We start from the raw sequence: 22,277 nt of genomic DNA on the forward strand, positions 1-22,277 counted from the left end.
CCTCGCTTCTTTGCTTCCTTCAATCCTACTTCCTTTCCTTTTTTCCCTTCCTTCTGCCCTCCATCCTTCCCTACCATCCTTGCATCTTCCTTCGTTTCATACCACCTTTGCGTCTTTTTTAAATCATTTTTCCTGCCTCTTTCCTTCACTCGAGTCATTTCTAAAGCGTAGCCCTACTTTTGGCCCACTCTATTGATCCATAATACACACACACACGCCATCATTGTTGTGTATGTCGCATGAATACAGTAGTGTAGTTGATTAAAAGGCTGATGAAAGTAGTGGAGAAATAGCTTTTTTTTTTTTAAAAAAAAAAAAAGGAAATACTTTGTATCGCTCTTTTTTGAGTGAAGGCAGCAGGTTGAAATGTGGACTTTGTGTCCCCGTTTCCTTGTGTCGGAACTGGCCGCGTGACGCCTTTGCTGTGCGACGGCCTCGAAGACATGATGACGAGCGCCGATCGTCTCTGTTAGCTTTGGGAGCCAAGTGAGACATTTCCCCTTCCCCGCGTGCGTTATGTGGACACTAACGTCGTGGCCATCGAGTGTTTGCAGCATTTAAACGGTCGCGTTGAAGATTTTCGGCCGAGGAGGCGACAGCTGGCTTCCTCCCGTCAGCCCCTCATCTGACTTCATTCAATGAAGTGTTAGCATCACAGTTAGCATCTGGGATTTTTGGGGACAACCCAAAAAAAGGACGCAGTTTCCACACAGTTGGGAATCGTTCGGTCACACTTTTACACAACATCGGCGACTCAACGGTAAGCGTGAGCTGCGTCGCGGAGGTGACGTGTCGCGACTTTAAGCAAACTAATACAATAAAAAACGCTAGCCTAGCTGGCGTTGCTAACGACGATCTGGCTAACCCGGCAGAAACATTTCCCCAAAAGAAAGCGAGCGTCGAAAATAAGTCGAATTTTTCCGCTTTTTTTTTTCATGATGTGGCGCCGCTGTTGTTTTTCACGTCGTCGTTAGTGACGCAGAAAATGTTGGACAGCGAAGCTTCTTCTGGCTAACATTAGCCTGCTAACGATTCGCTCGGTGTTCCTTTATTGTCTCCCAATTAGGGTTTAGTTTTGAACGTGAGGACTTTTCACGCGGAGAAATCCACGCCGAAGGACCCCTCATGATCTGAACCGCACCGAAACAGAAGTGCCATGGAATTGTTTCGGGGTTATTCAATTCATCCACCATCACCATTTCTTTCTTTTATTCTCTCTTTCTTTCCTTCGCCACCCTTCCTTCCGCCCCACTTTTCGTTCCCTTCCCTTTTTCCATTTGTCCTTGCACCCTCTTTCACTTCATTCGTCCATCACGCCTTCCTTGCTTCCTTCTTTCCAGTTCACCTCCCTCCATCTATCCTTCCTTGCTTCCTTACATTTTTTTCCCACCTTATTTCCTTCCTTCCTGTCATCTTGCCTCCCTTATATTCCTTTCCATCCTTTTCCCCTCCATCCTTCCTCCCTACCTCCATTCCTACCCTTCTTGCTTCTGTCCTCCTTCGCCATCCCTTCCTTGCTTCCTTCCTTCTTTTCGTCTTTGCTCTCTACCTAGCACTTTTCGTCTTCCTTCCACCCTCCATTCTTGCATCCTTCATTATGCCTTTTCTTTCCTTCCTTGCCTCCCTCCACCCTTTCTTTCCTTCCTATCATAGTTCCATCCTTCTGTTCAGCCTTTTATTCTTTCCAGTCTCTTCCTTTCCATAATTTCTTCATTCCTTCCTACCTTCAATTCTTGCTTCCTTCCACGCTCTCCTTTCTACTTCCTTCCACGCTCTTCCTTCCGACCGTCTTTCATTCCTTCAAGCCATCCTTTCTTGAAACCTTCATCCCTTTCTCCCTGCCATTCTTGCTTTTATCGTTCCTTCTGTACTTCCTGCCACCTTCCTTCTGTCATCCTTTCTTCCCTCCTCCCTGCCTTTGTTTCATCTAAAAAGTGTATACCTGCTTTTTAGGCCCAACCGCTGCGTACTGAATATATTTTATATATGCAATGCACTTGATTCAATAGGCAACGTATTCTAGAATCAACTAAGTCTGCACAAAGTAGAGCGAGTACATTTCTTTTGTGACTTTCCAAGCTGCCTGTGTGTTTTTGCAGATTGTGAGCATCGTGTGCTTTGTGTGCAGGTGACGCGCTGGCGCAGGTCGCGGGGTGTCCGTGGATAATGCGAGACAGTGGGGGTAGCCTGACCCAGAACCGCTGGCAGGGAGATCTGGGTCTGACCGCCGTGGGCCAGGAAGACACCGGAGGAGGTCAATTCCTAATTTTGTGCTCGTTTTCAATGAGCCGACGACCTTAAGATTGTGTTTTGGACAAACAAGTTGGGAGTTGGTCTTGCCAATTCCCAATTCGAACAACGCTAACAGGGCTTATCTTGGCTCAACGCGTACTGATGTCGCGCCGTCCACTGGCTCAAAGGAAGACTTTTTATTCTGCGTAGATTACACTAAAATGCAAAATGGATTTCACAGTTCAGAGCCTCTTATTTTTCATTGTGTCAAACGTCCTGGTGCGCTCCCTGCAGTCCAGTGCCTACCGGTCTGGTTTGTAGCTGGTCGTGTCTGTTCACACAATGTATCATGTATTAAGCCATCCATCCATTTTCCGTAGCGCTTCCCCTCACGCGGGTCGCGGGCGTGCTGGAGCCTGTCCCGGCCGTCTTCGGGCGAGAGGCGGGGTACACCCCGAACTGGTCGCCAGCCAATCGCAGCTGTATTAAGCCAATGTTATTATTCTGACATAAATATGATTGTTAGCTAGTAGTGTTTTGGATTACATATTACAAATCTGACTGCAGTGTTCCCTAAGAAGCCCAACAAACATTTTTTTGGGCGGTGGGGCATTAGTTTAACGCATCCATTTTCCATACGGCTTCTCCTGACGCGGGTCGCGGGTGTGCTGGAGCCTATCCCAGCTGACCCTGGGCGACAGGCGGGGTACACCCTGAAAAGCGGATTCAGAAGGATTTGACATCAGGCCCCGTAGTTGGGTTCCATTGAGTATGAGAACTGATCAACCATACAAAAATACGGCTGGATGTTGAGTTTCTTTTAAGTGTAATGAGTATTTATTTTTGCCGGTAGGTGGGATTCCCGGAGACCACCTCATTGTCCCGGTGTCCGACCGTAGCATCCCCAGCCCCGTGCGCCTCCGCCTGGGTCAGAAAGAAAAGGTGTGGAGCGGCGAGGATGAGGTGGAAGAGGACGGGATGGGCCACGTCGACGCCGAGGACGCCGACGACGAGTTCGAGGGCGGCTGCTGGGAGGAAAATGAGGAGGAGGACGACGAAGAAGAAGAAGAAGTAGGAGACGACGAGGATGAAGAGCGAGCGGCTGTGGTGGAGCTGGACATCGCAGACTTTCTCCCGCAGTCCACCCAGCATTACCAGCACGCACACTTCGGAGCGTCACAGAAGGATGAAGATGTAACGATGGAGGAGGAAGAGGAGGAGACGCCGGTCCCTCAGGCCGGAACGGGACGCCTGACCTCGGAGCCCCGCCTGCACAGATTCTGGTCTCCGCGCCGGCCCCGGCTGCGATTCCACGGCCCCCCGGGCTCTCGGCTGAGCCAGCACTGGAAGAGCTGGCGGCAGCGGGCCCAGCGGGTGTACTCCCTCGGGCTCCGTTGGAGCCTGCAAGGACAGAAGTACTGTTACAGCAAGCATAGGAGGATAAAACGCTATCGTCAATCGCTGTACACCGATGACGATAACAGCGAGGAAGGAGGCTTCGCAGAGGCTGCTCGAGGTACTAAAATCCTCAAAATTGACCTTAGCTACTGGAAATCCCACAATTGTTGTGCCTGTTGAAATAGGTTGACTGGAAATCTCCGAAAGCTTGCACCAGGTGATACGAGACCCCAAAAGTTAGTTTGAAATAAAATGACCGGAAATCCCTCAAACGTTGAAACGAGATGAATGTAAATCGCCACATTTGCGGGGGTTCAAAAAGACCACTGTAAATCTCCCAAACATTTGCGGTGGTTAAAGTAAAAAAAACAAAAAAATAATCATCATCATTCCAAATCAAACTACCATAAATCCTTAAAAGTTCCAGTTGTTGAAATAAGTGTAAAGTTCCCCCCAAAATTGCACCAGGACATCCGTTGTCTTTTTTTTGTTTTTTTTCCAAATACTGTAAATCCCCAGAATTGCGGTGGTTGAAATAAGACCATCACTAAGATGTAAAAATCCCTCAAAGAGTCGCACGTGTTGAAATGAGACAACCGAAAAGCCGGTTAACATTGCAACAATTCAAGTCAGACGAGCATATGTCCCTGAGCGTTACGGAGGTTGATTACAAGACTATCGCCAATCCCACGCAAGTTGCGACGGTTAAAATAAGGCTTCCCTCAATCTGCAAAAAGTTGCACCATGTGAAATAAAACTCCCATCAATTCCCCCCCAAGTTGCACGAAGAGTAACCTCAAACGTTTGTCCTCCTTTTGTGCAGATAAACAGCGGAGCGGCTGCTCTCCAGACAGGCACGCCGAGCGAGGCAGACGGGAAGTCGAGGAAAAGCGAGCGGAGCCGGTGCTTTCTGAGGAGCACGTGAGCTGCGTAACAGGTCGGCGTCCGTAAGCCTTTTTCGCGGCCGCACGGCATCGCGCGGTCGGATAAACTCGCGTCTTTTATTGTCGGGGCCCAGGCATTCTGGAAGAATCCCTGCAGAAATACGGCAGTTTGATCCCAATCCATGTCGAAGACATCGTGGAGAGGCTTCAGGACATCTTCAGAGAGAACTTCTCCCAGCCACACAGGTTAGACGCACACCATAACCTTCTTGTTGGTTGTCTCATGTAATCTGAGTTCTTTTTTTGCGCCTATACGTGAATACGCTTTAGGAAAGCCACGGTCCAACACTTGATACAATCCTTCCAGCGTTCCTCGGGATCAGCTCTGGCCAAAACCTTCAGAGTCAATTACAAACGCCACGTTCTTATCATGGATGACCTCGGCACTCTTTATGGACAGAATTGGCTCAATGACCAGGTATGACCGTACGCAATGAAGCCAAAGCTCGAACGTTCACAATACGCATACGAGTAACGCTAACTTGACCATTCACAATATTAGTGCAACTAACCCTGCTCGTTTAGAATTAATTTTGTCTTGAGAATGTTTCCGATTGCTGTCCTTTGGTTATTTTGTTCAGATTATGAACATGTATGGCGACCTGGTCATGGATTCTGTTCCAGAGAAGGTGCGCGCCGCCCAATTGAAACTTCCTCGAGTTTTCCACCGGATTGCATCACGCAGTGTGTCAGAACGTCTCCTTTTTTTCTGGCCTCTCCTCAGGTTCACTTTTTCAACAGCTTTTTCTACGACAAGCTAAGGACAAAAGGCTACGAAGGAGTCAAACGGTGGACGAAAAATGTAAGCGAGCAGTACCTTTTTGAATTCTGCAATCAGATCATTCATGTACATTTCTGCATCCCTTCCTGCCAGGTGGATATCTTCCAGAAGGATCTCTTGTTGATCCCCATCCACCTGGAGGTCCACTGGTCGCTGGTCAGTGTTGACATTCCTCGGAAAGCCATCACCTACTTTGACTCCCAGCGGACCCTCAACCGACGTTGCCCCAAGGTGGGACGGCGGAAAAAGTCCAATGATTCCATTTTGCTCAGAGAACATTTAATGCTGCGGTCTCTACTGTGCGACGCTGTGAGCACCGCACACATTTTGGACATGAAACCGTCACCGTGCCTGACCCTGGATCTGTCTTGTGTTTGTTTTCCCTCAGCACATTTATAAGTATCTGCAAGCAGAGGCCATCAAAAAAGACCAGCAAGACTTTCTGACCGGCTGGAAAGGCTTTTTCAAAATGGTGAGAGACTTGATGTTCCGTTGCGTTCGTACAGCGAGCGCGTTACTGAGACTGCCGGCCGTGTGTTTCAGAAGGTGGGCCGGCAGAACAATGACAGTGACTGTGGGGCGTTCGTGCTACAGGTAAGTCTGCACACTTCCATGTGTGAACAATAGCAACAACGAACTGACAAATAACAGTTACTCGTACTACCCGTGTTCCTGTTTTTTTTTTTTCCCCTGATTTGGAAAAGGGAAGTGTCTGTTTGAGCGGGCAGCGACTGTGGCCCCATCCCCAAAAATCACCAGCTGCCTTGTCAGGACATTGTAGTAAACGGACAATAGGTGATGCGCAATCCTCCTCCTGGCGTTTAGAGAGCGAGTTCTTAATTCACACCTCTTTCGAACATTTCATTGTTGCCCTCAAGGCCTTTTTTTTTGAGATGCCAATGACCCAAAAGACCTACAGAAGCTGCGTCTGCTTACAACAATGTCCTAATGTCTCTTCCCCAAAGATTTTGCCACTTCAGACCACCAGCCCGATTGCAAAACGGTCATTCACATTTATGCAGAGATGTCCCACCTAAAATTTTGAAATGAAGAAGCCTTTTGGATTCAAAACAAATAGCGTTCAAAATGACACCTTACTTGTATGTCTATATTTACGTGATGTCGTCATATGTGGAGGTTGAAAAGCTAACGAGCCTATTTTGACCGAGTCAGAAGCGTTCTCAGGCAGGCGCTTCGGCCATGTTGGACTGACTTGTGTGTTTTCTCTTTCCACCGCCGCATCGTTACAGTACTGCAAGTGTCTGGCCCTGGGGCAGCCGTTCAGCTTTGGCCAGCAGGACATGCCGCGTCTGCGCAGGCAAATGTACAAAGAACTGTGTCGCTGTAAGCTCACCCTGTGACCCCTCACCCCCACCAAACCACACCAGCCACAGCGAGATGGAAGGGGTCGGAGGGGGGCGCTCGAGACGGAACGCTCTCAGCCGACACCTCGTTGTAGATCGTCGCAACCGTCTTGTGGATTCTTCAATGTAGATAACCCCAAAACAATCCAGTTCTGACTTTCTTGGCTAAATGATGCCTGAGTGTTTTAAGTGGGCCGAGGGTTCTTCCTCACATCAGCCATGTTGATGGAGAAAAGGTATGGAACAGCTATGCGAGCGGACCTGAAAACATAACACATGCCCCTAACATATGAGCTGTCTTACTAAAAGGTTCTCTTGACCTGTGTTGAAGAATCGGCAACCATCTCTTCAACACATTTTGTATTTTGATTTAGATTTTTTTGCCATGTGACGTGTCCTTTATTGAGGTCATTTACTTTGCATTTATCTGTTGTTTTTTGGGGGGGGGTTTTTGTACGTGCGTTAATGTCGTTCCAATATGTTGCTACATTTTGACAACTGTTAATACAGGAGGAGTTCTCTACTTTTGTTTGAGGGGGGGGGCAAGAATACAAATTGGCCAGGTTTTCTTTCATCAAGCAAATTGTCCTCTGTAACTTTTGTAACAAAATACTTTTATGTTCCCTCCTAAAAGTTGTAATGAAATTCAGTTGACTGTTTTATATATCTTCTACAGTACATACTGGTCACTAGAAATAAATTTAAAGAAAGTTGGCCTAAGGATATTTGTGTGTTTCTGTCATGGAAAACATCCGATACGATGTGAATCACTTCCCGTGTAAGGATGATGCAATGAAATGTAGGCAAAAGCACAATTGACCCATGAGTCAAACCATGTGTCAAGAGGGGGGATAATAGAGGTTGTTCTTCAACATGGCTATTTCCCAGGTTGCTCATCATGGGTGGACATGTACATTTATGAAGACAAACGTGACCGCAAATTACAGATGAGTGGGCAAAGGTAAATTGACCAATGAGTTGGACCTTGTGGCTAACCCAATGCACCGTCATTTGAGGTGGAATGTTAGCGTAGTGAGGACATAGGGTGGCCTGAACCAGATTGACCCATGCATGGGTTACACCATAGGTCAAGAGACGTGATAATCGAGACAATGAACGTAGTAGCAGTGTTGTTGTCTGCGGCCCAGCAAAAGCGAGGGGTTAGTTACACATGAACATAACATACAGAGATGGGAAGCCGAATGGAAAAACAACAAAATATAACTAGAACTGTCTTATAGTACAAACCGCATTAAAGTGAAGCTCAATGTTAAAAGGTATCGGATAAACTTGGGGGTAAAATTATTTTTAAAAAAAACAAAAATCTGATCTGAACCCAGTATGTGTTCACGGATGGGCGACCTCTGCTCGTATGTGTATGATGCACTTTACAAACCTGTGAATGAATGAAAACTCCAATGTATCAAAGCCTGAGTATTTATGTTATTCACGGAATAACAATAGAAATCGATCGTTTACGCAGAGAAAATTAAGATTAAAAAAAAAAAAAAAAACCTTGTCAGAGCGGAAGTGACGTATCATACGACTCTGATCCCTCATTTGTCGATGACGTCCTTTGGACCAATCACAAGCCGATGTAGGCGGGACCACTTGTAAATGACGGCGGTCCGTTGCAATAAGAAAGCTAGGTTGTGCCGTCGACGTATATAAGAAAATTTCGCCATACTTTCTTTCTTTGTAATAATGTCTGCTGACAACGACAATAGGTAAGGATCGTTCGTGTTACCAAGCGAGCTACGATCGCTCCCCTGCGGGGTTTTCCTCGATAATTGCCTCAATAGATTTGTATTTACACGGTGGTCGATATACAGCGAGGATTCTGTTATTCGACGCCAAATGAGGGAGTTTGCCTTGTGGCCTTTTCAAGGAAAAATGCCAGATTTTGCGGACGAAATGTGCCGGTTTTCGTCAGCTCGCTACTCGCTTGTGTCATTTGGTGATGTTCTGACGATATCATGGGTGATTATGAATGTCGTATTTTTTTTTCAGCGTAGTCGGCTGCCGCTTAGCTGTTAGCTGGAGCTAATGTAGGCGGCCGCCGGGCCTCGCACCTGCTAGGCCTCCGGTGGAAACCGAGAAAATGTCGTGCTCTGTACATTCCACGCGTGAAATGGCCACTTTTCTCCGGCCGCCGGTTGACCGCGGCCTTGTGAGGAGGTCCATTCGCCCTTTCGCTGGCTAGCGGCGGCACATGGCGGCGGGGGACACGCCTGTGCTCGCTAACGATGCCGGAAGAGTAGGCCGCATGCCGCCGATTTGGGGCAACATATACTCTGTCCCTTTTTTGTGGGCCTGGGTAGATTTGTTGTTGTTTTTTTTTGTGCGTGTGTGTGACTCTGCTGACTCGACAACAGCGGTGGTGATGCTGAAGCCACACGAAAAAACAAGGAGGCGGAAAAGGTAGCGCCATGATGCTAAAATGGCTAATTCTCCTTTTTTTAACACCAACTTCGCCACCCAATGCGATTGATTTGGGCTAAACAATGCGAAGAAAAGCGAAATTAAACTGACTGGGCTCGGATGTGGTCTGGTAGCATCCCTCCCCTCTCTACCGCGGGGCCACCATCTTGAATGCGAGAAGCTAAAATGGCGGACGCGTGTGATGCTTTTCTTGAGGTGTTGTTTTTTGGGGCAAATGACTGCATACGCGTGGAAAAACTATGCACCTTTTGAAAAAGGAGCGAGGTGGCATTTAAATGTTGTTGTTCACCCCCAGAGACAATGGCCCAGAAGGCATGGAGCCAGATGGCGTCATTGAGGTGAGTTTCCACTCGTGCGTCAGATGTTTCGGACATGAAATTCAGATTGGAAACGTGGACGTTTTTACCCCCCCCCCCCCCCCCCCCCGCAGAGCAACTGGAACGATATTGTGGACAGTTTTGATGACATGAACCTGCGCGAGGATTTGCTCCGTGGAATTTACGCCTATGGTTTCGAGAAGCCTTCTGCCATCCAACAGAGAGCCATTCTTCCTTGTATCAAGGGTGAGAAGTTGTTCTTCTCAGAATCTCGTGTAAGAACCATTGGGTTGAACAACAAACTGCAGTGTCGTGTCCGCCTGTGTTCCAGGTTACGACGTGATTGCCCAGGCCCAGTCTGGTACAGGAAAGACTGCCACCTTTGCCATTTCCATCCTCCAGCAGATTGATGTGACGCTGAAGGGCATCCAGGCTTTGGTCTTGGCCCCCACCAGGGAGCTGGCTCAACAGGTAGGAACCCCCCCCCCCCCCCTTTTTTTTAATTTATTATTATTATTATTATTTTTTTATAAATCCCTCGAGGAGGGGCCCACCTTGTTATCGTGGCTTCAGCTTTTAAGTTTCACCCAATATCTTCCTTGTGCTGCATGTCTTAACAAATCATTGGCTCCCTTAAGTTTTATATAGTAATTAGAGTTTTCGATGATTTCAAAATAACTGAAATGTTCATCTTCCCTGTTTTATGTTTAAACAAAAAATGTAGGGAGTTCCCGGGATCAGCAGTGTCTCTTACAGTTAACTGAAAATTTGAATGACTAAATAGTTCCCTGAAGTTTAGCTAGTTTTAAATTGACCCCGTATCACCTGTTGGATCAAAACATTTTTTGTTGTTTACAAAAGGCTGATGCCAATATGTGTAAAAATGCAGAATCTCTGTGCTGCTAATCGGGTTGGGCCTACTTTCTTGCACGTACCGTCCCCAGTTGACCGCTGTGTGTTGAAAATGTCCGCCCCGCCTCTGCTTGAAATCAGATCCAGAAAGTGGTGCTGTCTCTCGGCGACTACATGGGCGCCGGTTGCCACGCTTGCATCGGCGGGACCAACATCCGCATCGACGTCCAGAAGCTGCAGGGCGAGTGCCCTCACATTGTGGTGGGGACCCCCGGCCGTGTCTTCGACATGTTGACCCGCAGGAGTATCTGTGAGTCGCCCTAGATTCTACAGGAAGCGTCCGCTTGAAACAACGAAGTGCCTCGTTTTTGTTTTTTAGTTTATATTTGCTACAAAATGTCGGCTTTTTCTGCATATAGCAAATGTGTGCTTCTCTCCACAAAAAGACAACTACTGCATTTCTGTGTATTGTAAATATTGGCCTCCCAACCAATAGGCACCACGTCATATTTCATTGCAGGGTCATCCACTTGAAACCAAGAAATGCCTGACACCTCCACTGGTTCCTAGACTATTTAGCGCTGAAACAAATGTGCTTCAGCCCAAATAGAGACGGGCCTCCTTTTGCAACCATTGGGCTCGACTCTAAACGACGCTTTATCTGCTAATCGCAATGGTTCATCCACTTCAAACCAAATGCACGCCTCTTTTCTCCCCAACTTCTGACTAGTCTATTAAGATGTGTAAAGATGCTCTGACGCCAACTTCCACTCTCAGAAAAGCTTGTTTTGTGTGCGATGAAAGCCCATGAGCAACTTGCTGTATGGTGATGAAACCCATGCGTGTCAGCTGACTCTGGAACCCCCCGCTGGGTTGCGACTCCGCTCGGCGTTTTGCCGGCCAGAGTTCTCAGCTCAGCGGGGATCCCGAGACGTGATCAGACTCACACTTCTGAATACAGCTTACCCCAATTGCGCTTGTTTGTCAACCCACAAGTCCCGAATACCATCGGGTAGTTTACAAGTATGACCTTGGACCTAAATTATTATTATTTTTTTAAGCTCCTAAATACATCAAAATGTTTGTGCTGGATGAGGCTGATGAGATGTTGAGCCGAGGCTTCAAGGACCAGATCTATGAGATCTTCCAGAAACTGCCTGGCAGCACACAGGTCTGAGTCCCTCACAGCTCTGTTTGTGAACCACACTACTTTTGTGGGTTTTCTTTATTCAAGGATCGCTGCGGTGTTTTTTTTTTTTTTTTTTTTTTTTCTCTCTCCAGGTTGTCCTCCTATCAGCCACCATGCCAACTGACGTGTTGGAGGTCACCAAGAAGTTCATGCGCGATCCTATCCGCATCCTGGTCAAGAGAGAAGAGCTGACCCTCGAGGGTATCCGCCAGTTCTACGTCAATGTGGAGAAAGAGGTTTGCGCGCGGGACAAGCGATTGCTGGGAATCGGGGCTCCCGACTGATCCCTGTCCACCGTTTTCAGGAGTGGAAGCTGGACACTCTGTGCGATCTGTACGAGACCCTGACCATCACTCAGGCCGTCATCTTCATCAACACGAGGAGAAAAGTGGACTGGCTCACAGAGAAGATGCAGTCCAGGGACTTCACCGTTTCAGCTATGGTACAGCGTCCTCTGCCTTGGAACTGTTTCCCTTGTATGGTCACTCACTTGTCGCTTCCTGGAATTCTAACAAGTGTACTTTTTTGTAGCACGGTGAAATGGACCAGAAAGAGCGTGACTTGATCATGAGGGAGTTCCGTTCTGGCTCCAGTCGAGTCCTCATCACCACTGACCTGCTGGTATGTGCCTTTGTTGCTTTGACACACCCAGAAACAACCCATTTCCACAAATAAAACTGCGCGTCATCCGTTCGAAACGAGCAAGCGCCCCTCCCGAAATACACCCCCCCCCCCCCAAGAATGTAGTCTTTTTTTAGGGGGGGGGGTGGTAAGGACTGAGCCCTAATGTTATAATCTGCATAATACCCCCCCAAAGGGTTTGTAATGGTCTATAGAGGCAGCAAAGAACTACTTTTGTACCCATGATAGTTGCTTAAGTGGTGTTAGAATTATGAGGGAGTCCTTGGAAAGGTTCTGAGTCTGTCACATTGCTACGGGAGGAAAAATGTCCAGGGTTCCCTCTCCTCCCAACTGGTGTTGGCGAAGGACTGACAGTTCCTTGGTAGAGAAATTGTCGTCTGCCCTCCACTGCGGCTGGGCTCTGGTCCCAGATTGGCAACTAATCGGCAGACCGCATTCCCCGTGCGGCGTTCACGCGCGACGAAGACTGAAAAGTAATCATTCGTGTCTCTTTCAGGCTCGCGGCATCGACGTGCAGCAGGTCTCTCTTGTCATCAACTATGACCTGCCCACCAACAGGGAAAACTACATCCACAGGTAAGTCACGTTGTGTCCCCCCCCCCAAAAAAACAAGACCCATTATGCTCCCGAGCCCCTCTTCACCGCATTTCTTTGCCCTCGCCATCAGGATTGGCCGCGGCGGTCGTTTTGGCAGAAAGGGAGTCGCCATCAACATGGTGACCGACGACGACAAGCGCATCCTGCGGGACATCGAGACCTTCTACAACACCACCATTGAGGAGATGCCCATGAATGTGGCTGATCTTTTCTAAAAAAGAAAAAATCCAAACCATGAGAGCAAAATCCATCTGCCATCGTTCCTCCCCACACCTCTCCAGTTTTAAAAAGAAAAGAGGAAAAAGTCCAACTTTTTTTTTTTTCCCCCCCCCCCCCCAAGTTCAAATTCCTGAACTTGACTGTTTCCCACTCGGGAAGGAAGACTTTGCAGCCTTGATTCCTTCCCAAATCAGTTTTTGGCTTGACCCATCTTAACACAGTTTGCCACATAGTCTCACTGAAATTGAAGAGTTTAATGCGGACATTCCATTCTCGTTTTTTTTCCTCTCCCCCTTGCGCTAATTTGCATTGTGAACTTTTTAACCTGGACGCCCCACCCCACATCCAAAAAGCACAAACATTCTGACAGCGACCTAAAAACGAGGAGAAAATCTAACATTAAGCAGCATCCCCGAGGCTTGAAACGTTTGGTGTGAATGTTGATAGAAAAAGCAAACTCGAGCGCAAGCAGTGTTAAGGCGACCTCCAGTTCAGTGAATGTCATCTTTAACTTTCATCCAGTTGTTTGGGGGCTTAGCATTACACAGGGCATGTTCAATAAAAAGACCTGTACAGTAAAATCAACTTTGACCGTTTGGAGCCTCTTAACTGCTGTTTCTTACTTTAGAGCAGGGGTGGGGCCCTAAAAAAAAAAAAAAAAACGAGAAGCTTTTTATTTTATTTTTTGTTGTTCTGGGTTGCCCACCCTTGCTCTCGCGGCATCTTTATTTGACACGCTATGCTCACTCAGTGGAGGACGGCTTCCCCGTGGATGCTGACGGTGAGTTCTGTGACTGCTGGTTGTCGTTTTTGGGCTTTATGTATTGTAGATAAAACTCTCCTCCCCCTACTGCCCCCACTCCATTTTGTAGTCTCTGTATTTTGAAGTGTTGCATTTATTTTCTGTTCAGACGGTGGCCACTTTGTGTGATCTACCTCAACAAAAAATGTGTGTGGTGGGTGGGCTGTTTGTTCTATAAGGACCAAACTTGCAGTATAGAGATTCCACAGCCTCCTTAAACAAAAAACTGCCTGGGGGCATCTTGTTTGGAGGTGTATGGTGTTTTTGTTTTTAATGATTATGGAATTGTTAACCTTTTTGAGACAGAAACAGTGTATCAAAATTTTTCTACATTGGATTCTGTATAGTATTTATTTTAATGGTCTTAAAAAAATAAAGGTGTCTCCTTTATAACAGTGTAAATTGCATTGTTGAGTAAGTGTTAAAATAAGTCCCTCCCTAGCTTGTTTAGCTGGCAGACCAAAAAGTGGCCAGTGGCCAATCGGGTCTCGAGGAGATTTACCTGCTTTCTGCAGCATCCTAAATTTGGTGGGTCCAAAGTTGTCGTGAAGTTCATCAAACTGATTGGCGGTCAACCCAGAAACGATAACTATGCTCTAACAATAAAACAAAAATATAATACAAACATGGCAACAATTACTTTTCCATCAAATGTAAAAGCATAGCTGGCCGGAAACGCTTAGAGAAGCAAATCCATGCCATCAGATTTTCAATCTGAATTACTGACACTGAAATTATTTTTAAAATAAAAATATTCAATCTATCTTTTATCTTCACAAATTTAGCCTTTAGTGTCATGTGAATTCAGTTGCAAGCCAGCATTTAGTGTATATTTCAACATCGGTGCATATTTAACTTACTGTATTCCTCAACCTTTCGTGCACGCGCCACACGTGACCAAGGGCGCTCCAACATGATTGGCTGTCGCTGGGTGATGCTGTCTCGATTGCTTTGGCCTGGCTGTACCCGCAGTGAGGTTACGGGCACGTGCAAGAAAGGTTGAGCAATACACTGAAAGTTGAATTTGCAACTGAATGTTAAATTTGTGAAGCTGAAAAGGACATTGAATATTTTGATTGTAAAAAAAAAAAAAAAAAAATCAGTGTTCGTAATTCAGATTAAAGATCTGATGGCATGTATTTATACCACTTGACCACTCGAGGGCGCCACAGTTCTGTCTCCATTCAAATGTGTCGCAGGTGTGAAATAATTCCACATTATGACGCATTTGTCCTCAACTGTTGGCTCAGTGGTAATGAAATAGTTGTCCTATTACTTAGGGTAAAATCATGCTTTTATCAATGTAAATCATTAACAAATTGAAATACAGTATGAACAAGAAAATACGAACAAATGAAAAATATGTGCAAACCAGTGAGCACAATTTCTTAGCAGAAAGTCCACAAGGGGGAGCCATTTCCCTCATTTATTCCTTGTGCCTGATCGCATCTAAACGCAATATCTACCTGTTAAAATAAGAATACCGACAATTCTTCAAAAGTTGCGCTGGTTAAAACTGTAAATATGACTTTAAATCTCCAAAAAGATGCATTGGTTAAAATGAGATTCCTTTACGTGTTCAAAAAAAAAAAAACAATTCGGCGGCGAAGTGAAAAAGTAAAATGCGTCGCACAAAGATCGTTTGTGTTAAGCAGATGGCGGCTCGGTTGAAGCGCCGACAGAGAACCGTCAATGCACCACGTTGGCTCACTAAGCCCTAATAAACGATCTTTGGCGGACCCTCCTCCTCCTCCTCCTCCTCCTCCTCCTCCTCCTTCTCGCTCATCTTTTCTGTCGACTGCAAAGCGAACGAAAGGCTGCTGCTTCTGTCCGTGCAATCCTCCTCCTCATCATCATCACGAGTGGACGAAGCGTCGCCGCCTTTCCTTCGCATTCGTGTCCGTTTTAGAGACGCGGTGATGTCCGTCGCGGGGTTGAAGAAGCAGTTCCACAAAGCCACGCAGGTACGCCGCCGTGCGCGCGCATCCTCGCCAGCAAACACGACGCGCCGGGCTGCCTCCAAACGCAGCATTCCAACACGTTCGTCGACATTTGCTCACGCTCTTGCAGTTTGTCAAACCGTTTTCAAAGAATGGGCGTGTGTGGATGCTGTCTTCTGGGTGGCTGGCACGCGCACGGTGGGATGTAATGTTACGTAACAGAAAGGTCTTTGAGACGGCGTCCGTGATTGGCTGTTGCCGCACACCACAGGGAATTCCCTCCATCCTCCATCACAGCATCTGTCTCCGCCATCGTCCTCAACCCGACCCCTCCCGACTCAGGCGCTTCGTCCCCAGGACGTCCATACTTCACCTTTGGGCGTGCCCAATGGTTTTGTGTGTCCCTGAACGCACCAGCGTCGTGATCCTCTTTGAGGTCCGCAAGTGGGACAAATCTCGGCCTGTGCGTGTTTGCGTGAACGTTAGTGCACGGCCGTCGCCATCATCAGACACCGGAAACGTGACACCTCGATCACCTGAGTGAATCAAATATCAGGCGAGAGAAGCTGTACGGTCCTCACCTTGACTTCTCAATTCATTTGCTTCTGTGACCAAGATCAGAACTAAATTGACTCGTGTTCAATTTTCCCTTTTGGAAAGAATCCAAATGGCACTACACCTTTTTTGTTACGTGCTTTTTCCGTGAAGAAAAAGAGCACTTCATTGTATCAAACCTCGCCTTTTAAAGCTATACGCACGCAACAGTCACAGATACTACAGTAAAGCACGTGGGCGGCGACCCCAGTGGACAAAAGTAATAGCAAATAGTACATGGTATTGTATTTAATAATGCAAAATCAATTTTCCTTAGAATACCCAAGTATTTTAATCGATAGACTACTTGTTTCTAAAAATATTCCAAAACTGCAGCCCTACTTGTGAGTTGTTATGCCATCTCTTACGCCATATTATTGCCAAATGACTTTGTTGCCAGGTCACCATGGTTACCATCGTCCTGATGGTGCAGCGGTCTTTAATTTCACAGCAAGCCCGAAAGGCTTTTGTTTTGGCGGGCTCTTGAATGTAAGATACCAAAATACCCTCCAGCCTAATTACCTCCCCGCTACCCAGTGTTCAGAGGATGTTGTCGCCATGGCAACGTGCGAGGGGCAAGTAAGTGCAACTCGCACTGTGGTTGGCTGGGTCAATAATTGATGGCCCTCGAGGGAATCACACGTGACGTTCGCACACGCGCGCGCGTGTGTTTCTGTGTTGACGTTTGCGTCGACTTGCCATTAAAGTTGACGGGGTGCTCATCTGTCGTTATATAGAAGATCTCTGCAGTCGTGTTTCCACTTCCTGTCTGAGTGCGTAGACGCGTCTGGAGCGAATGTGCACGCACGCACACACACGAGGCGGGAATCGTGGAATAACTTCCGGAGATGCTTATGCGGCGTGAGGAGTGCCCCGAGGGCTGCGTCTCCATGGCAACTGCATCCTCCATCCTGTTTGCGCCTTGATGCTCTTTTGGGTCTTTGCCCTGCTCGTGTGGGAGGAGTCGTGAGTTTTGTTTGTACTCTCTCGTGAGCGAGCGCAGCTTCGTTACACTCTTCTTCAAGTTCTTCCTCACTCTTCACGCGATTCTTCACGTTCCTTACACTCTACTTCATGCTCTTCTCTATCCACACACTTTTCTTGACGCTTTTAATGCTCTTCTTCGCTCATCAGACACTTCCTCACTCGCTTCACCCTCTTCGTGCTCTTCCTCACCCCGTTCATAGACTTCATCGCGCTCTTCTCCCTCGGCAGAAAGTCAGCGAGAAAGTGGGCGGCGCCGAAGGAACCAAGCTAGACGATGACTTTAAAGAAATGGAAAAGGTAAACGCGGTCACGTGACGATGAAGACGACGAGGAAGAGGATCGGACGGTAGCGTCTCCAGCGCTCGTGTGTGTGTGTGTGTGCGTGTGCGTGTGTGTCTCCTCAGAAAGTGGACGTGACCAGCCGAGCGGTTCTGGACATCATGACCAAAACCACCGAGTACTTGCAGCCCAACCCGGCCTCCAGAGCCAAACTCAGCATGATCAACACTGTGTCCAAAATCCGCGGCCAGGAGAAGGGTCCCGGGTACCCGCAGGCCGAGTCGGTCCTGGGAGACGCCATGTTGAAGTTCGGCCGGGAACTCGGGGACGACTCCTGCTTTGGTGAGGAGCCTGCTCTTCCTCGTCCGAGCCTCACGATCCTCCTCGCCGTCCTCATCGTCTTCAGCCTCTCGTCCTCCTCCGTCCAGGCCTGGCGCTGATGGACACGGGCGAGGCGATGAAGGAGCTGGGCGAGGTGAAGGACGCTCTGGACATGGAAGTGAAGCAGAACTTCATCGACCCGCTGCAGAACCTCCACGACAAAGACCTAAAGGAGATCCAGGTGAGCGCTAGGAAACGGCCACAGGAGATCGCAACCTACGAGCGTGCGCTGTATCTCCTTCCTCTCCTCCTCAGCACCACCTGAAGAAGATGGAAGGTCGCCGCCTGGACTTCGACTACAAGAAGAAGCGTCAGGGCAAGGTGCAGGACGACGAAATCAAGCAAGCGCTGGAGAAGTTTGACGAGAGCAAGGAGATCGCCGAGCAGAGCATGTTCAACCTTCTGGAGAGCGATGTAAGACTTCGATAGGCCGTCACGGTTTAGGGAGGTGCATTTGGTACCTGGGACCAATTCTCGAAACCGTCAATACTCTTTGAGTCAGTATACTTGCGTTGCAGATTGAGCAGGTGAGCCAGCTGGCGGCGCTGGTCCAGGCCCAGTTGGAGTACCACAGTCGCACGGCTCAGATCCTCCAGCAGCTCTCCGGCAAGATGGACGACAGGTACGCAACAACCGTGCGGTCGTCATCTACGCTATTCTTCTGAAAGCCGACGTTCCAACCTTCAGGATAAAGCAAGTGTCCAGTAAGCCCAGGAAGGAGTTTGTTCCCAAACCGCGGATGACCTTGGAGCTGCTGCCACCCAGTGAGAGCCACAACGGCGGCCTCCACTCTGCAAAATCGCCCGGAAGATCACCAGGTACCAAAAGGAGCAGGCCTTGCTACCTGCCAACAGTGCCGTCAAAAACTACGGGCCCCCTTTCTCGAATTCCCATATTTTCATTTCATTTTCTTTACATTCATCGGGGCAAAAAATAAGAATTTGAGAACGGGGCCAATACTTTTTCACGACACTGTATAGATCCATCCACCTTGCTAGGTACGAATGTGCCTACCAGGGTGCCCGCCTACCTAGTGACCTGCTGAGGTCAGGGAGTCAAGTCCCCCAACGGTGTATGTGCGTGCGTGCGTGCGTGGCAGCCCCGCTGGACCAGCCGTGCTGCCGGGCGCTCTACGACTTCGAGCCGGAGAACGACGGCGAGCTGGGCTTCAAGGAGGGCGACGTCATCACGCTGACCAATCAGATCGACGACAACTGGTACGAGGGGATGATCCACGGCCACTCGGGCTTCTTCCCCATCAACTACGTCGACATCCTGGTGCCGCTGCCGCATTAAGGCCCCGCCGCCCGCACGGCCGTCGCCACGGTGCTGTTTTGGCATCCTCCTCCTCTTCTTCCTCCTCCTGCGTCTTCTTCTTCTTCTTCTGCTTCGTGCGACTACGTCGACGTCGAGGCTGCGGGAGTCGAGGGGAAGAAGAGCGAGCAAATGACCACATGATGATGTTTGCCGGCTCAGAGCTCCGCGCCGCCGGGCGGCGCCGCTACCGAGCGGGGTCGCCCCCGTGTGTGTGTGCGCGTGCGTGTGTGCGTGCGTGCATGTCGTCTTGTTTGCGTCGTTCCTGTCAGGGCGCCGTCGCATGGCTCTCGCCTCGTCTTCTTTTCCTTCTTCTTACACCACTTCGGGCTGTTTGCATGAGCTAGCCCTTCTAGTCAGGCAGCAATGCATCATGGGATCACAGCAATAAGTTAAAAAGAAAAAGGTTGGCGGTGTTGGGCGGGCTTAGGCGGACACTTCCAAGTTGAGTGTTTTGTGTCGCGAGGCTGCTCGCTGACTTGTTTTCTTTTTTTATGTGGCTTTTGCATGCGGGACCGATTAATCGATCGATCGATCGATCGATCGGTGTTACATGTGTCACGAGGTCACCGCGGTGCATTGTGAGTGATTTAGCGGCAGGCGCAGCAGTCGCCGTGGCTTTATTAAACTTCACAAGTCGGCTGTATTCAACCCGAGCGGCAACGCGAAGCGCACGAGTGTACCGTGCCGCGCCGTACGAGGGCGCTCGGTGGCGGCCGATGTGCTGCAATGCCGGCGTCCTCAACAGGAACCGGAACAGCGTTCGGCCACCTTAACGGTTCTGTATTCACTGCCAGCGACGGTCGCTAATGGCGAAAGTGTTCACATACTAAGTGAGTATTTATTACAGCGGTGGGAAGGAGAGAAGTTCAAATACTCCCTCACTGTACTTATGTTAATTTGTTGTTGTTGTTCACTTCCTACATTGAAAACGCAGTAGTTATAACAACAAAGTCATAAGGTTGTCAAAACACTTATTACAATACTACAGTTACTTTTTTCAACCTCCACAGAAGCCGACAGAACGTAAAATAAGATGCAAATAGAGAAAAAGTCAACTTGAGATCCTGATTGATTGATTGATTGATTGAAGTCTCACGAGGGGACAGCAGTGACATTGAGGAACGCGAACCGGGAAGCAGAAAATGACGGCAGCGGCAGAATCGAACAGAGAATTGTTCCATGTTGTCGACTTTAAGAATGATTTGTGGCCTTGTGTCTTGTGCCAGCCTAAAAACCAGCAACTTCGGCCCTTCAAAAATTGTCCATCTCATCGGAAAAAAATAACTTAAGTGTATTTTTTTTTCAGTTGTTATCAGGAGCTCATTTCACATCTTTTGTACCTCAGTTCACAACGTGAGCAAAGCAATGGGAGCAAGTTGTTTTGCTCTCATAAAAGTCGAGCTAATGCTAGCTAGTTTTCGCGATCGCATAAAAGCGGAGCCAACGCTTAAGGACACGTCAGTCTGTACTTTTTTACACAAGTTCAGCAAGTAAATCAGTACTTCTACGTTCACTGGAGTCTTTTTTCTTTAACACACGTACTTCGACTTAAGTGCAGATTGTGAGTACTTTTGCCGCAAAGCACAAGGTGACGTTTTGAAGAATGAGTGATCCTGCCATAAGTAAAAACACAACCGCTATCAATATGAACAGCTTTTCACGGCGAGGGCAATAAGAATGGATATTCCAATAAACTAATCCACGTTTGTGGGCTGCATGCTTTGGTGGCCTGACGCTCTGTCGTGTATACCCTTTCCGAGAGCTTTTACTTCATGTTGATTTTGACCTCGGTGAGGGACCCGTGCGGCCTTCGCCGTCACGTCACGTCGCGCAGAGTGACGTACTTGAAGATGTGCGCTGCGGCATTTTGCCGGCTGCAGCAGAACCGGTGCGATCGTGTGACCTCGCTTTGCCTCGCGGCTGTACAAAATAGCCTCACGCCTACCTGGTGTCTTCTGCCGAGCTACGCGCGTACCTTATTTATTGTATTTATTATTTATTTATTCCTGTCTTTATTTTAAAAAAATTGTTTTACACCTGTGGCGTACATTGGCGACGCGAGGTGGTCCAAGCTAGCCAGTGTTACTAACTGTTGCTCTCCTCGTATCGGATGACAATGTTATAAAAGACCAATGTGTGTATATCTGCTTGTTGTGAACGAGACCTGCAATGTACTGACAATAAAGGATAAACACGACAGATGCTCACTATTTTTACTAAAGGCAGAAAGTCCCATTAAAGACCCTGTAATTTGAATTCGGAGATTTGTTTCTAAAAACACATGAGAAGATCATTTATGAAAGCGTGTAAAGACTTGAGAACCATATAGGAGTGGTTTTCCGGCTTCAGGTTCCATTAGAAGAAGTATAGAAATATAGGAAATAAAAAAGATCAATGCATTTGCAAAACAGTATTGGAAGGATAAATATACTGTACAATTTATTGTCATTCGACTGAAAATCCAATTGAATGTCGTCTAGTTTGGCCATGTGTCCACCAGGGGCGCTGCTGAAACTTGTTTTCGTCTTCACGCGTTTCCCTCCTTTCCTCCGACGCATTTACGTGCTCCCCAATCAGTCGGACATTTGTGACCGCTTGCAAGCTACGTAAAATCATCGTTTTCGACGAACGTGCACTCGGGAGAGGTTACGTGTGTGTGTTCGAGTACGCTAAAGAGACGTGTTTACTGAAGGAATAAGTAAACAACACCTACAAACCATTTCAAAGCAACAAAGCAGCTGGGATACATGAATTCATAGGTTAAGCCACCGAATGTATTGTTTCTTAATCAGGTTGAGAAAACGGACGCTTAACGCTGAAATGCGTTCAAATAATTGACGTAGTACACGACATTTGGAGCAGTAAACGGCTGACCCACTTTTTCGTACGTAGCACTGAGGATAAAGTAAGACATGACTAGCACGATTACAGACCGGAACTGTAGTATTCATCATAAATTAAAATGAACGTGACCTGAAAGACACCGCCGACAAAAAGCGT

General features: G+C 47.8%; 3 protein-coding genes and 1 non-coding gene across 9 annotated transcripts; all 4 read left to right on the forward strand.

Moving 5' to 3' along the window:
* Window positions 1-408: 408 nt before the first annotated feature.
* On the forward strand, window positions 409-7,429 carry LOC133398015 (sentrin-specific protease 3-like). Of its 4 annotated transcripts, XM_061669549.1 has the most exons (13): window positions 433-760; window positions 1,067-1,172; window positions 2,129-2,254; window positions 3,086-3,748; window positions 4,454-4,567; window positions 4,649-4,760; window positions 4,845-4,992; window positions 5,156-5,203; window positions 5,299-5,376; window positions 5,449-5,586; window positions 5,744-5,827; window positions 5,899-5,949; window positions 6,606-7,429. In XM_061669549.1, exons 2-13 carry the CDS (start codon window positions 1,157-1,159, stop codon window positions 6,714-6,716), a joined length of 1,689 nt encoding a protein of 562 aa, XP_061525533.1. In that variant the 5' UTR covers window positions 433-760; window positions 1,067-1,156; the 3' UTR covers window positions 6,717-7,429. The 4 variants fall into 4 exon arrangements, with proteins under 4 accessions (XP_061525535.1, XP_061525533.1, XP_061525534.1 ...); XM_061669551.1 differs by lacking the exon at window positions 1,067-1,172 and having other exon boundaries at window positions 409-486; XM_061669550.1 differs by lacking the exon at window positions 1,067-1,172.
* Window positions 7,430-8,379: 950 nt separating this feature from the next.
* Window positions 8,380-13,562, forward strand: LOC133397825 (eukaryotic initiation factor 4A-I-like). Its single transcript, XM_061669162.1, has 11 exons — window positions 8,380-8,446; window positions 9,457-9,499; window positions 9,592-9,724; window positions 9,810-9,949; window positions 10,472-10,640; window positions 11,392-11,501; window positions 11,612-11,755; window positions 11,824-11,961; window positions 12,051-12,140; window positions 12,658-12,737; window positions 12,829-13,562. The coding sequence occupies exons 1-11, from the start codon at window positions 8,424-8,426 to the stop codon at window positions 12,971-12,973; spliced, it is 1,215 nt and encodes a 404-aa protein (XP_061525146.1). The 5' UTR covers window positions 8,380-8,423; the 3' UTR covers window positions 12,974-13,562.
* LOC133398134 (small nucleolar RNA SNORD10) lies at window positions 11,151-11,290 on the forward strand. The gene has a single exon (XR_009767758.1). It is a non-coding gene; the product is annotated as a small nucleolar RNA SNORD10 (small nucleolar RNA).
* Window positions 13,563-15,559: 1,997 nt separating the features above from the next.
* Window positions 15,560-21,474, forward strand: LOC133397990 (endophilin-A1-like). 3 transcript variants are annotated; one of them, XM_061669506.1, is made up of 8 exons: window positions 15,560-15,743; window positions 17,529-17,597; window positions 17,705-17,921; window positions 18,008-18,141; window positions 18,216-18,374; window positions 18,479-18,582; window positions 18,648-18,778; window positions 19,060-21,474. In XM_061669506.1, exons 1-8 carry the CDS (start codon window positions 15,699-15,701, stop codon window positions 19,254-19,256), a joined length of 1,056 nt encoding a protein of 351 aa, XP_061525490.1. In that variant the 5' UTR covers window positions 15,560-15,698; the 3' UTR covers window positions 19,257-21,474. The 3 variants fall into 3 exon arrangements, with proteins under 3 accessions (XP_061525490.1, XP_061525491.1, XP_061525489.1); XM_061669507.1 differs by lacking the exon at window positions 15,560-15,743 and adding an exon at window positions 17,055-17,279; XM_061669505.1 differs by lacking the exon at window positions 15,560-15,743 and having other exon boundaries at window positions 17,286-17,597.
* The last annotated feature ends 803 nt before the right edge of the window (window positions 21,475-22,277 follow it).

The sequence above is a fragment of the Phycodurus eques genome, chromosome 23, assembly GCF_024500275.1.
Source record: "Phycodurus eques isolate BA_2022a chromosome 23, UOR_Pequ_1.1, whole genome shotgun sequence".
NCBI classification, from domain to species: Eukaryota; Metazoa; Chordata; class Actinopteri; order Syngnathiformes; family Syngnathidae; genus Phycodurus; species Phycodurus eques.